The 13,862-nt window shown below is 47.1% G+C and overlaps 1 protein-coding gene across 5 annotated transcripts in view; it reads right to left on the bottom strand.

Annotated features, from left to right (window-relative positions):
- LOC146175394 (alpha-1,6-mannosyl-glycoprotein 2-beta-N-acetylglucosaminyltransferase-like) overlaps positions 1–13,862 on the bottom strand; it is a 58,903-nt gene that overhangs the window by 20,678 nt on the left and 24,363 nt on the right. For all 5 annotated transcript variants that reach the window (XM_084581735.1, XM_084581739.1, XM_084581736.1 and 2 more), the window contains exon 7: positions 5,096–5,168. In XM_084581735.1, coding sequence (XP_084437861.1) covers positions 5,096–5,168 — 73 coding nt within the window. The remainder of the gene's footprint in view (positions 1–5,095; positions 5,169–13,862) is intronic.

Here is a 13,862-nt window from a genome sequence, read left to right as displayed (position 1 = left end):
ATAGTGATATGCTAGGGGATTGAGGTTATTTTTTTTCTGGTGAGGTTACTCTAGGTTTCCTCTTCTTTTTGAGAGAATGTCTGCACCACAGTCGTGGTGAAGTCCATCGCTTTCCGTGGTTAAAGGTGGCAGGGCAGTCTTTGCTGCCTCTGCACGGGGCAAGTTGGATAGCCCTACCGTAGGCTCAGAAAATGTGGCCTTGGTAGGTGCCTGACTGCAGTGTAGGGCTTCACCCCTGCGTTCTACTTTTACGTAGTCTTCCTTCGCTGTGAACACAAAAAGGTTGGTCTCTGCTAACTGTTTCCTTGCTTCTGTAAATGATACATTTTCTTTGATCTTTATTGTTGTGATCTTTTTCTTTTTCCAGGTGGAACAAAATCTAGAGTATGAGGGGAGGTCTCCATAGCAGTTGGCATGATAGGGCACTGGGGCATCACAGTTCGCAGCAAGGTGTTCTTTGGAGGCACATTTTGTACATGTTTTGCGGCTGCAACCGTAATCCATGACCGTACGTATCGCTAGCAGTTAAAGCATCGTTTGGGGGTTTGGTATGCAAGTGCAAACTTTTGGCTTTTAGGTGCTCTACTTTAATTTTTTTCTAAAAGTGTGCTTGAATTAAAGATTAGTATCAAGTGCTTGGTAGAGATTTCCTTGTTGTCATTCCTGATGGTGATTCGTTGCACATTTATGCCAGTCTGATTAGCGGGTCCATCCAGCATCTCCTTCTCGGTGATGTGAAGAATACCACCCGTGGTGTCTGAAACGACGCCACGGGTAGTATTTAGGCATCTATGAGCTGTTATTGTCACAAGAACATTTCCAATAGACTCAATATTCCTGAGCTTTGTATATTGAGTTGCATGAGTGAGTTCAAGGAGCAGGTCTCTGCTGGCTAGTTTACTCAGTTTGTACCTAGGGCCTAACACATCGGTCAAGAGTTTCGATACTTAAAATGGGGACAAGGTGCAGGCTGGCTTTTGATCAACTTCTGAAGGTATAAGATGGTACTTTACAAAAATTTTGTTCGTTTTGGACAAGCATTCTGCTACTTCTTCAGTCCGCCTTGTTCTTCCAAGGCGATTATGTTGTTCAAGAGGGGAAGCCATAAAGGTAAGTTTGTTGTTCGGCAATGGTGGCGGCCACCCACTATGGAGCCGAGCGAGGATGGAACAGGAACTTGCAAAGCAGTCCTATCCACGCCAGCCATACATTCCAACTATAACCAGATACAACGATAACAGATGAAACCAGGGTGGTTAGCCACACAAGGTTACTCCTCACCACCAGGGAAAAATGGGAAATGCAAGAAAGGAGAAGGAGACAGGACAGTTGTAAGATAGAAGATAGGAAAGTGAAAAATGGAGGGGAGGACAAGAAAACCCAACTGCGATTTCCCCCGGGTGGGTCAGTCCAGAGGCGCCGTCTATGGAAGCGTGGGCCAAAGTGGTGGGTTGCCTCAGCCGAAGGGCCTTAAAGGTCCAAACACTCGGCATCAGCTCAACCACCAGGATCAACTTTTCCCCAGACACGGCAATGCCATGCACGGCTAAGCGTGGGTGCTCGGGGTCAGTGGTGCCACATAATGCACGCAAACATTTACTTTAACAGATGCCCTCTGCGGTGTCATATACAGTCGAACCCGGATATATTGAACCGATATTTCGAACTTTGGTTATATCGAACTCACGGAATATCCCCTTGAAAATCCCATGTAAAAGTATAGGAAAGCTGCATCGTATATTGAACTCAATTTCACCGGTCGCTCGATATATCGAACTCCGCACCACGCATTGGACGGTTCGCCTCCCCCAAAGACGATCGCATCACCTCGGCCGTTTGCCGCGTGACGTTTTCAAGCCATGCGTGGAGGGAATGAGAGGACACAGCTCGGCGACGGCTGGTCTACGAGCAGCGCCGCGCCCTTCCCCCAAAGGAGCGCACATCTGTGGTGATCGCTGTCATGCTAGCATGTGACGCTTGCAAGTCGTGTGTGAAGGAACGAGAGGGAACCAATGCAGTCGTGGTGTTCTGGAGAGAGGAAAAACGCGATACTCTTCTGCTGAGCTTCATCTCTCCCCTTCCTCTCTCCTTCCCGGTCTCGTTCGCAGCAGCATGCACTACGCATGCGCAGACAAGCCAGCTCAGCCCATGGCAGACGCTTCTCCAGTGCCTGTTGTGAACGCTCTGCACGCGGCGGCTGACGTGCGATGAGAGTCTCGTGTCGTTGTGCTGAACGCACGTAAGCTACAGCGGCTGCGGACGCTAAAAAACGACAGTTCTGTTTTTTTTATTTTTTTTTTTTTTCAAGAGTCGTTTATTCTTGTCGTCGGGTTGAACGTATGGTATGACGGCTAGCTTATGCGGCGACAATTTTTTATTTTTTATTTTGAGAGAGTTGTTCTTGTCGGGCTGAACGTGCGGCACAGCGTAAGCTATGGCGGCTGCAAACATTAAGAAGCACCAGTTTTCTTTTTTTTTTTGCGAGAGTCGTTCATTTTTGCATCTATGAATCAACGAAAGCACGCGGTCGGCTGCGGTCATGCCACCAGCTTTTAGCATTATTCGCTCCATTTGCAGCTATCACGCTTGCCAATGATTTTGTAGCAGTGGACTACGCCCGCCCCACCCCAAGCGCGGCACGATAAATCGAACCAGACTTCTGCAATGAAGCCATCACACGGGCACACTGCCAAGTTCACTCCCTGCCACTGCAGGATCTATGAAAAGTGTAGTTTAAAACACGTTGTGGCGTTATCGCTGCGCAGCATCTTGGCGCGCTGCCAATAAATTAGCTGTGGATGCGACAGTTAAAACGGAGAAACGCGCCACCGAACGCTTTTTTTTTTTTTAAATTCTCGGGGGGCAAAAATGAGGAGTGGGTTCATTATGCGAGTGGGTTGACTACGCGACAAATACCGTATCATTTTTCATGATCGCAAGTGGCATCTCAAGCCGATATCTGTATATCGAATTATCAATATATCGAGCTATTTCACGATCCTCTTCGAGTTCGATATGTCCGGGTTCGACTGTATCATGATTTTCCCCATTTGGGTAATGAGGAAAAAGGAATGAAGAGGAAAATTTACTGTGCGAACTCACCCAAGTGACAGATGCACGGTGCCGTACCAAGACATCAAGATGCAGCAACAACCTCCAGACAGCGAGGAGCTGCACTTGCCATCTACAACATTGCTAAACATGGATTTCCGCTATAACTAAACCTCTAAGCAGATGATAATCACGTTTTGCATGAATTTTATGCGGCCCCCGCAGGACCCACAAGCCATTGCCATGACTGGAGTAAATAAAATTTATTATTGGCAAAGAATTGAGCTATGGTGTCACATAAGCACATAGACTTTGCAGACAAAGTTTTCACAAAATTTACAAATATAGAACCTCGATTGGTGCTGGGCACCCGAACCGGAATAGAGCGACCTAAACCGCTACAGAGCGAATCACTCTTGGTCAGCCAGCAGAATGTGCAGAGCGCGCGGCGAAAGCAATGCTGAGCCTATTCCACAAGTTGAAGTCGCATCCCGGCGGCGAAATTGTTGCGGTTGATAAGTAGGCAGAAGTGCGGCCCTCTGCAACTTTCTTTCACATAATTTTAGCGCTGTAGACATGTTTTCAATAGACACACTTCGACATGTAAGCGCAAAAAAAAGGTGATGCCCAGTGTCCTCTGCCGATATCTCTGAAACCGTTAAAAACAGCCAAAAAATTCCGGAAGTGACGACAACACTGGTTAGAACTTCCGGCGAGATCCGACTCTGGTCGGCGGATCGAGCTAAAGTGCCTCAAGTTGCTCCAGACAACCAGCAGAATACGTGCAACCTACCCCGTCGACCAGCGGAATTTGAAATTGTCATCCTGGGGCAAGAAAGCATGCTCCGGAGCGACCAGTGGAAATCGCCATAAGCTATCACGATGGCTTCTTCACATGTCACTGGTGCAAGGAGGTGAAGCATCAGGAAACAACCAAGGAAGTGATCCCAGCTCATCATTACTTTCTACGAAACGGATTTGTTACTAAATAGCTTCCGCACTTGGGGCAACGCAAATAAAAACTAAATTCTGCAAGAATTAAAAACGAAATTGTGCAGAATGGATGTCTATGAATGCTAATCTACACTTTTATGCAGTGAAAGCCAATTCTGAATGCCTTTGTACCTCATTTAGCAGCTGAATTTTTCAAAATCAGGCAATTCGGATCCTATGTTTCCCCGGATACTAGTCAGATTTTTTCCCGCACTTTTATTTTTTTTTTAATTTATCAGCAAGGCTTTACTGTATACACGCCTATGAATGCCTGAAAAACCATCCCCAAAGTAGGAAACTTAATTGCCGATTTAATGTGAATAACCACCCATGCTGGGTACGCATGACGCTCCAGTAGAGCTGGTCACAAGACAATCACAAGAGAATACGGGGACAAGCACTCATCCTGTCCTGTCTTTTTTGCGCAACATACCTTCCTATCCTCATGAACCAACTTGCTCAACAATGTATCCTGCACGTACTGGTTGGCTCCTGACCAATGGCTGGCACTATAGTTATGGCTAACAATTTTGAGCTAGACCACACGCAGATTTGACCACACTTGTGCAACAATTTTGGGCAGACATACAACCCTGCACCAGAACAGTCCATGAGGCTGTCGTGCGAGGTTAGTGCCGAGCCACTGTGCCAAGTCTTTAGACAACCATAACTGATAAAAAACGCTCTCTTGCACGTCAAACGAGATGAACAGCAGTGGCACACATATCGCCACAGTTGTCACGAACATCCACATGCCGAGGGGTGCATTCATGGTTTTATCATTCCACTCTAACAGCTTGTAATGCTTGAAAGCTGTTGCGGCCTTGCAAACCTCGTCATGGCAGCTTCTGCTCACCAAAAACTGCCATCTATACTGCGATCACGTAATCTGTGTGCATCGTAATCTGCTTTCTTAGGCGATTTTGGCTACATCTAAGCCATTAGCGATGCACCCACTTCAGTCGTTTCAGCCAACCAAGACTCGCCAAAAGGACACAAATGAAGCAGAGAAAACAACAGCATTAAACTCTTAGAAAAGAGGCTCACATACCTGGTTGCCTGTGATGTGGTAGTTGAAGGACTTCACGTAGGTTCCCAGGACCAACATGGAACACTCCCTGTGGCTAAATGAAAAACACACGAAACCTATGTAGTTAAAGCTGTTGTACAAAAAATTACTGATTGCAAAGCCGTAACATTGTGGCGAAGAGTCACACATCTGCACTTTATTGCAGAAACACTGCAGTCGAATAAAAGTGACAAATGTTGCGCTATTTTAGAGTAACTGAAATGTAAACTTTTCGCTAGTAATGCACCATTAAAGAAATTACACAGCATGCAGAGCACCAGAAACTTTCAGAAGCTGTAAAAGCAACTTAGAGTTAACGTCAATGTTGTGAATGTTACACTAGCACATAATCTATGTTTCGTTGCATCAAATTAAGCCCACTACCACTCCTGGCCATGTCACATGACCAGTGGCGTCGCTAGGGTCACCCACATCCATTGCAGAGCAACTTTGCTGTGCCACCTGTGGGTCGGTGTACCGTTCACAAACTCTTACTCGTTTGTGATAGGTATGGCTAACAGCCTCTCAATGAGACTATAATAGGCCACATTCTTTGCGAGTGCCCCATATACAGTGCGGAAAGACAGTGTCTCTGCCATGCGCTGGAGCATCTAGATAGATGCCCACTGACCAAAATCAAGGTTCTAGGTCACTGGCCGCGGCGATCGTCGGCAATGAAGGCCTTCCAGGCACTGCTTCGCTTCATGAAAGCCACAGGCCTGATCGACAGGCCGTGATTTTGCTGTGATGTGACGTGATATGACTGTGATGTGATGTGATACGGCTATGATGCGCCTTTACTGACTTTACCCATCCCTCTCTTGCACATCACTTATTTATCCACTCACCCCCATCCCCCAGTGCAGGGTAGCAAAGCGGCTTCTTCCGTTAACCTCCCTGCCTTTCCTCCTCCTCCTCCTCCTCCTCAGCTGCGTTTCTCATTTTAACAATGACTGCCTTTTTCAGGGAACACCCTTGGGTACATTCTCTCAATTCCCCCTTTAAAGCACCTGGCCTTGCTAAAGGTGCCCTCCTTCTCATTATTACTGTTTTTTTTCTAGTCAACGCCATAGTGATCAGACTGGCCATTCCACTGAGATAAAGGCATTCTGTGCCTTTTGGGGATTTAAAAGAGTGAGGCGGATGTGTGACTGGGCCGACGAGCGAAAAAGGCACAGGAGATAAATGAACAAGACAAAATACTGTCGGAGAGATACTGCCAGCGGTCCTTGCTAGGGAAAGGAGGGTGCACTGCACATACACAAAATAGACGATGCAGCGGCGCGGCCGCCTATGGGTGTTGTCTAACATGCTCTGCACAGGTGTTTCCAGGGTACACGTACGTACACAGGCCTGGTCCAACGTTAAAATTCAAGCACTCCTCACAACAGAATAATTCGTTCTAAGAGAAGATCACACTTGCCAGTCAATGTCTCAGAGGCACCAATGAATAGCTTTTTGAGTCTTTACCCAATAATTCATTTCGCCCCCCGCCCCTTCCTCCCTCACTGCCCAGCTGGACCCCTCCGAGTGCTGCACCCGGTGCGGACCGTACCCCCCGCATCCCCCTCGCGATGCCACCGCACATGACCAACACACATGTCATGTGCGCGATGCCACCGCACATGTCCACTGCCACTTTTCTAACTCAGTCATGTCCCCTGGTTGCACGATGTCGCATACCCTGTCAACCAATCACAGCTCGGATATGTCATGTGATCCTGTGACATCTTGACTAAGCAATAAATTTTACAACTTACCATTCACTGTTTTTTTCTGCGATGAAGCTTCTAATGCTCACACAATAATAAATGGCGTAGCGAGAGTCCAAATAAGTGGGTGGGTAAGGGAACAAGTAAGTGAGTGAGTGAGTAAAAATAGATGAATTAGTAAGAATCCAAAAGAATGTATGAGCAAGTAACAGGGGAGCAAGTGACCAAATAGACAGGTGAAAGAGTGGCCAGATAAATGGATGGGTTTCCAACTATAATAAACAGGTGAGAAAGTGAACGTATATAAGATTGAGCGAGTGACCAAATAAATTGGTGAGAAAGGGTCAAATTAATAGATGAGACTGTAAAAGAAAGAAAGAAATAAATGGAGTGAGGAAGTGAACAAACTAATGGATGAGTGGTCGAATAGCTGAACGAGTGGCCAAAATACTTGGCAGACACATTTAAGACTGCTGACTAGTATGACTGCAAAGGTGCTATACACCATGCACAGCGCCTATAGGGGCGCCACTGAAAGCCGCGTAGCGGCGGCCATCGGAACCCGAGGCGGGTCCCATGCGGCAAGCGTGGCTGTGGTGTGCGCGTGCGTGCGATCTGCCGTTTGTGCACGTCTCGCGGGCACTTCCGCAGTGACAGCGTGCGCAAGGGGATCGCACTGTATAATAGTGGACATGTGTTCGATATCACGGCCGTCTGGGACTACATCGCCTCCATATACATCAAGTGTCTGCTGAAGATGAGCGTCAACAAGATTGCATACGAAGTGGAGCTCATTTTAAGTGAGGAAGTGAACAAACAAATGGATGAGTGGCCGAATAGCTGAACGAGTGACCAAAATACTTGGCAGACACATTTAAGACTGCTGACTAGTATGAATGCAAAGGTGCTATACACCATGCGCAGCGCCTATAGGGGCGCCACTGAAAGCCGTGTAGCGGCGGCCATCGGAACCCAAGGCGGGCCCCATGCGGCAAGCGTGGCTGTGGTGCACGCTTGAGTGCGATCTGCCATTTGTGCGCGTCTCGCGGGCACTTCCGCAGTGACAGCGGAAGTGCCCGCTCCGCTGCCCGTTCCGGAGTTTGAGTTCCCCGCTTTCATTACAACGCCACGCTAATTCGTTCATTCCTTGACCTATGAACCATTGTTCTTTCTTTGCTTAATGATACACATTTGCTTCATTTACAAGCAATATATCGCTACAGTAAACTAGGCAGCATCGTCGAAACTGCGAGCGGTTTCGTACCGGTGCGACCGCAGGAAAAGCCAGCGAGCTTGCAAACCAGCATTCTGAGCATCAGAAAAATAGCCCATAGGGCTCCTGTAGCAAGAGTTCAGATTTTTCATGCTTGTGCTTTATCATTGCCTGTACAGCATGGATTTCACGCATTCCGTCAAAAAGGCAGACAGGGTAGATACTTTCATGGGGGAGTGAGATATCAGCAGAGGAATTATCTGAAAAGCTGTATCACAGGTTAGCCAAAGGCATATTAGATTTAAATTTTATATCCTATTTTATGATCAGATGAGATTAAGAAGTTCGCAGGGGTCAAGTGGATGCAGCTAGCACAGAACCGGGTTAAGTGGAGAAATATGGGAGAGGCCTTCGCCCTGCAGTGGGTATAATCAGGCTGATGATGATGATGATCCTATTTTATTATTGTAGTATCTTCATTTCATTCTTATTACCCTTGCGCCCAACTGCAGAATTACAGTGTGCTTTATAAGCAGTTCTAGAGCCCTTAGTCTGAATAGCAAGGGCAGCGACATGTTATGTTTTCGTAATCTTGCCAGACAACAGGAACACTGGCTCTGGTCTTCAAAGTAATTGCATGGCAAGTTTCAAAACGCATATTGGCAAATGTCTGTTCAATAACCCGCCACAGTGGCTCAGGCTACTGAGGAGGATCGAGTTATCGGGACCAAAGTAGACTGTGCCAACCGCGTTTATGTGGAGGCGAAACGCAAAATGCAACCGTGTGCTGTGCGATGTCAATGCACGCTTAAGATCGTTTGGCTAAGCGTTTCACTAATCTAATGCATATTGTGTCTTTCCAGCTAGCGGAGGCGAAGTGTTCACGGAAGGTGCAATGACAAGCAGAAAATACTGAAAACATTGTTATCACTCAGCCCTGCCACACTGCAAAATTTAATGCCATTTCCTCCATCGAATGACATTCGTTCAAAATGATATTTGTTTGCTGCTACACGAGAAAATATAATGACATTCGATGAAAACAACATTAGGTACCGAATGAGTTTGCTCATCCGAATGCGATCAACGAGAAGATAAACCCAAAATAAACTATAAAAGTGCCACCTGCATTAAATACTACTGTGCTCCTATAATTTTGCAGCTAGTCATCTATGTGAAATATGCCACATAGCATTGTAAAAAAAGAACTGGCACCCAAAGCTACCAGCCAGCCCGTAGCCACCACTCTCAGCGCGGGCGGAGCAGGTCGCTCGAGCCTGCTGCCACGGTCCGTCGGCACCAAGTCGCCGACACGGCGGATTTCTTTCGCCACCTTCAGAAAAACATGCTCTGTTGATCTTAAATAATATGCAGTTAATTTGATGAAGGAATCTAAAAAAAATTCTTTACTGAAGATCGCTGTTATGTAACGAGATTTTGGAAGAAGTAATAACAGCCAACATTTATAGATCCTTATCAATTCCGTATCTCCTCGGCGTGCCCGCAGGGAGCAGGCGGCCCGCCGCTGCTCTCGCCACCGCGGCGCTACTGTCTACCTTTGCGTTACCTTTGCGCCAGGGAAGAGCATCGTCTGCTGCAGAAGCGCCGCGCTACTCTGCTTTCCGAACTACTACGAAGCGTTGCTCGCGCTTTGTGGCGTCATTATCTGCGCTTTATAGGCTTAGAGACTTGAGTGCCGTGAAAAGTAAAGACAATTGCTGCTTAGAAAAAAAATGTGCGTTTGCTATTATCGCTTTGGGCAGAATAATCACTTTTTTGCGCGTACATTTCACTGTGTGCTCCAACACTTAATGGTGATTCAATCTTGCCAGTCGCGTTGGGTGTTAAAGGCCCACTGTCCGCCCTCCGGTCGAAAATATTTTCTTCCCCGGTGATTGTGAGACTTCGCCCCCAGAACGCAAGGCCGCAAAATGTTTTTGGAAAGAGTAACTAATAACGCAGTTACAGCCACCGCAATCCCCCAATTCTGTTGTGTTTCTCTCCTCCTGTTCCCTCGCAAAGGTTTTTCACTATCCTGCCCTGTCGTCTAACCTGCGCAAGACAAATTCCCCTTCCTCCTCCGCGTTTCGCGGGAGGTGGGGCGTGGCACTCCACATACGCGGAAAAAGAAAAAAAAAATGGCCGAGGGATCGCGCGCCGCTGGATTTAGTCTGGCCGAGGCGAGGGAAAAGCGCACAGCGAGCGGTAGACGCCCATCCTTCACCTTCAGACAGCGAGACGGACCAATGGATGTCGTTTTTGACTACGATGTCATCCTTGCGGCTCGTAGAAAAAGGACGAAGCTGGTTTCCCGACGGGGAGGATGAGAGAGCTTTGATTTGTATTTTTGCTGCTTTTCAGCTCGCGTATCTCTGTAGCATTTTGCACAGACTATCTCCGGCACCTGATCGAAACACTGGGCTCCTTTGCTTAAAAGATCCTTCCCTGGACAGTGGCCCTTTAAGCGATACAGAAGTACTCCGGTCGAAAATTTGTCGGTGTAGTAGTTGTAATCCGCACCGTGCTTCAGAAATAATAGGAGGCCTGAGTAAAAGAAATCGTACCGTGTAATCCTTACTTCTAGTGCTTGATGACAGATTGGTTTGTAATAGACGATAGTGAGTTAACAAAATCACTGAAGCTAACTGAACGAGGAATTAAAAAGTTAAGAAAAAATACATGAAAAAGGCGGTTCAATGGTGTCAGGATGCTCAGAGTGGAAGCCAATGCTCTATGATGCTAATTAAGTAAACTTCAGAGTGTGCAATTGATCAATTAAATAATTGAAATAGTTGAAAAAATGAAAATTGTGTTAAGAGGTGTACTGCTCAGAATGGAAAGACAGTGTTAGCAGATGCCAAGTATCGGTGAGCAAAAATTGTAAAACGAAACAAAATGAAAAGTGACAAGCATTGTCTGCATGTGTGAAACGCTATAGAGTCTTAACAGTGGAGCATCAGTGTTCCCCTTATTTTTAGATCTTCCGACGTGATCTAGTTAGGTTGCAGTGGAAGCGAGTGCGTGCTCGCTATGCTCACTCCTTTTTCATCGCGTTCCGTACAAATGAACGTTTTCCTCATCATTATTGTTTTGAGCAACAACAGACACGCCACCCCGAAAACAAAATGTGTGAGGCGTACATTTGAAGCCTCTGACAGTTGATGCCATCTGAACCCAAGCCTTAAGGGGGTTAAAGGCCTGCTACTGGGATATATTCTAACCTGACAGGTCTTGTATACTTTCATAAGAGCTTTTGGCATTTTCTTCGCCCCTTTCCTGAGTTGGTTATTGTTTGTTTTTTCTGCTGGCTAAAACGGTACGAATCAGCCAGCCTCTTTAAATTACGGCAGCAAAGCACACTTTTTTCATGGGTTAATATAGTGCGCTTTATATTTTCTGAACCTTCATCATTTTCAAAGGCTTTACACCCATTTTATCTTTAATAAAAAATTTGTCCTGTTTGAAGCAGACAGGCCCTCCACTGTTAAAGGTCCAACAAGCCTTGCATACAGTACAACCTCGATGTAACGAACTTCAATTTAACGAAGTCCCCGATGTAACAAAGTAGTTAAGTTTCGGTAACTTTGGGCGCATAGAACACAATGTATTCTTAGCCCCCCTATAACGAAGTAAATTTCACCGAACTTTCAATGTAATGAAATTTAGTTGAAGACTCAATGCCTGAACAAAGGTGTACCACGATCCTGAGTGGTTGAGAGCAGCGCCCACCAAAGCACACGCAGCCTGAAAATAAGCGCAGTGCGGCCAAGGTGGGTCGACCGTGGCGCGGCGGAGCAGCAGAGCCGAGCGCACCTAAAAATGTTACGATGATGATGATACGACATGGCATACGCTGCGCCATCTGATGTACTAAGCAGGAGACGCAAACATGGTGTTGAGCAACTCCACTAGGCGGCACGAGCATCGGCCCAGTTTAGGCGCCGCAGCGCAGCATGCAGGCTCCCTACTCGGTTTATGCCTATTTTTTGTGCAGCGCATGTCGGCGTGCAGCGTGTGTGCATTTCTTTGTTGTCACATTGTCGCGTGACTGGTGACCTGTCGCTCGTCATCGTCATAGTCGCGACGCTTGTCTGGCGGCTCCGTTCCAGTAGCATGAGTGGCAAACGAAAAGTGCTCTCTCTAGAAGTGAAGGCCAGCATACTGGATGCCGTCGCGAAGGGCGAAAAGAAGAAAGATGTCGCCGCAAAGTTCGAGATACCGCAAAGTTCACTCTCCACGATTTTAAGCTCGAAGGAATCCATCATCGACTCCTTAAAAAAGGGGGCAAGCAGTCAGCGGAAAAGGTTGAAGGCAGCAACCTATGAAGACGTAGATAAAGCCGTTTTCAAGTGGTTCATGTCAACCCTTGCGCAAAATATTCCCATCGGTGGTGCGGTCCTACAACAAAAAGCAAAGGATTTCACATGCCTGCTTGGTCGCGATAACTTCCAGGCCAGCAACGGCTGGCTGCATAGGTTTAAGGCTCGACACTCGATCGTTGGCAAAAGCTTGAGCGGTGAGTCGTCATCGGCTGATGCAACAGAATCGGCTGCCTGGATTACGAACGCAGTGCCAGATATCCTCGAGTGCTACGATCCGGCAGACATATATTACGCCGACGAAACGGCATTGTTCAACCAGATGCTGCCTAATCGCACACTGGTTTTGAAAGGTGATCGTTGCCACAGCAGCAAGCATAGCAAGCTACGGATCACAGTCCTCCAACATGGATGGAAGTGGCAAGCGTTTGTCGCTTGTTATCGGGCACAGAAAAAAACCACACTGCTTTAAGAATTCGCGGCAACTCGAGATTGCCTATACATCGAACAAAAAAGCATGGATGACCCGCAGTATTTTCCGCAGTTGGCTGCAAGAACTTGAAGAGGACATGAAAGAATCCGGACGCCACGTGTGCCTCATCCTCGACAACTACTCCGCGCATCACGTTGACAACTTGGAGCTTGCACATGTGGAACTGCAGTTTCTCCCACCCAACTGCACATCACTCATCCAACCGCTCGATCAGGGCATAATTAACAGTTTGAAATGTGCCTATCGCCGAAGATTAGTTGACAAGCTGCTCTTCGACATTCGGCTGGAACGGTCAACGCAAGTTGATTTGTTTCAAGCGCTCGAGGTGCTGTCCGCATCCTGGAAAGTAATGCCAAAGAAAATCATTGAAAACTATTTTCAAAAAGCAGGCCTTGGAGCAGACGCTTCCGCAGCAGCTCTACCTGAAGGTGGTTCGTCCACGCTTGAAACAACAGAAGCGCAGGCACTTCAGGAGTCTTGGGAGTGCCTTCGCAGCGGTGGTGCTGTGCCGGAGGGCGTCGAGATCGACGATTTCATTCTTGGTGATTCTGTGTCCTCGCGACAGAAGAGGTGACCACGGAATCGATCCTGAACGATGTGGTTTGGGAATTGCAAGGTGAGAGTGACGACGAAACGGACAATCAGGACGACTGTGGAGACATCCCCACCCCCCCGTGAAGTAGTCAATGCGATTGACGTACTGAGGCGCTTCACGGGCTCTACAGGAGAGGAAGAGGCTATGCGGTCGTTGTGGGCCTATGAACGGTGTGTAATGCCGTTGTTGAATGCAAAAAAGACTCAAAAGAAAGTGACGGACTACTTTACCCACAAATAAAAGTTCTTCTGTGTATGCTTCGCACCAGCAACACCAATTGAGAACTTTATTTGCATGTTACGAGCCTAATTTCGACATAACGAAATTTCAATGTAACGAATTCAAGTGGCGATTTTACCGACTTCGTTATATCGAGGTTTAACTGTAGTTTCCAAAACGTGCACAATCGTGTCTACA

This window comes from Amblyomma maculatum, chromosome 10, assembly GCF_055883805.1.
Source record: "Amblyomma maculatum isolate TAMU_Amacu chromosome 10, ASM5588380v1, whole genome shotgun sequence".
Lineage (NCBI taxonomy): Eukaryota > Metazoa > Arthropoda > Arachnida > Ixodida > Ixodidae > Amblyomma > Amblyomma maculatum.
Note: the sequence above shows the minus strand (reverse complement) of the source record. Positions and strands in the feature narration are given on the sequence as shown.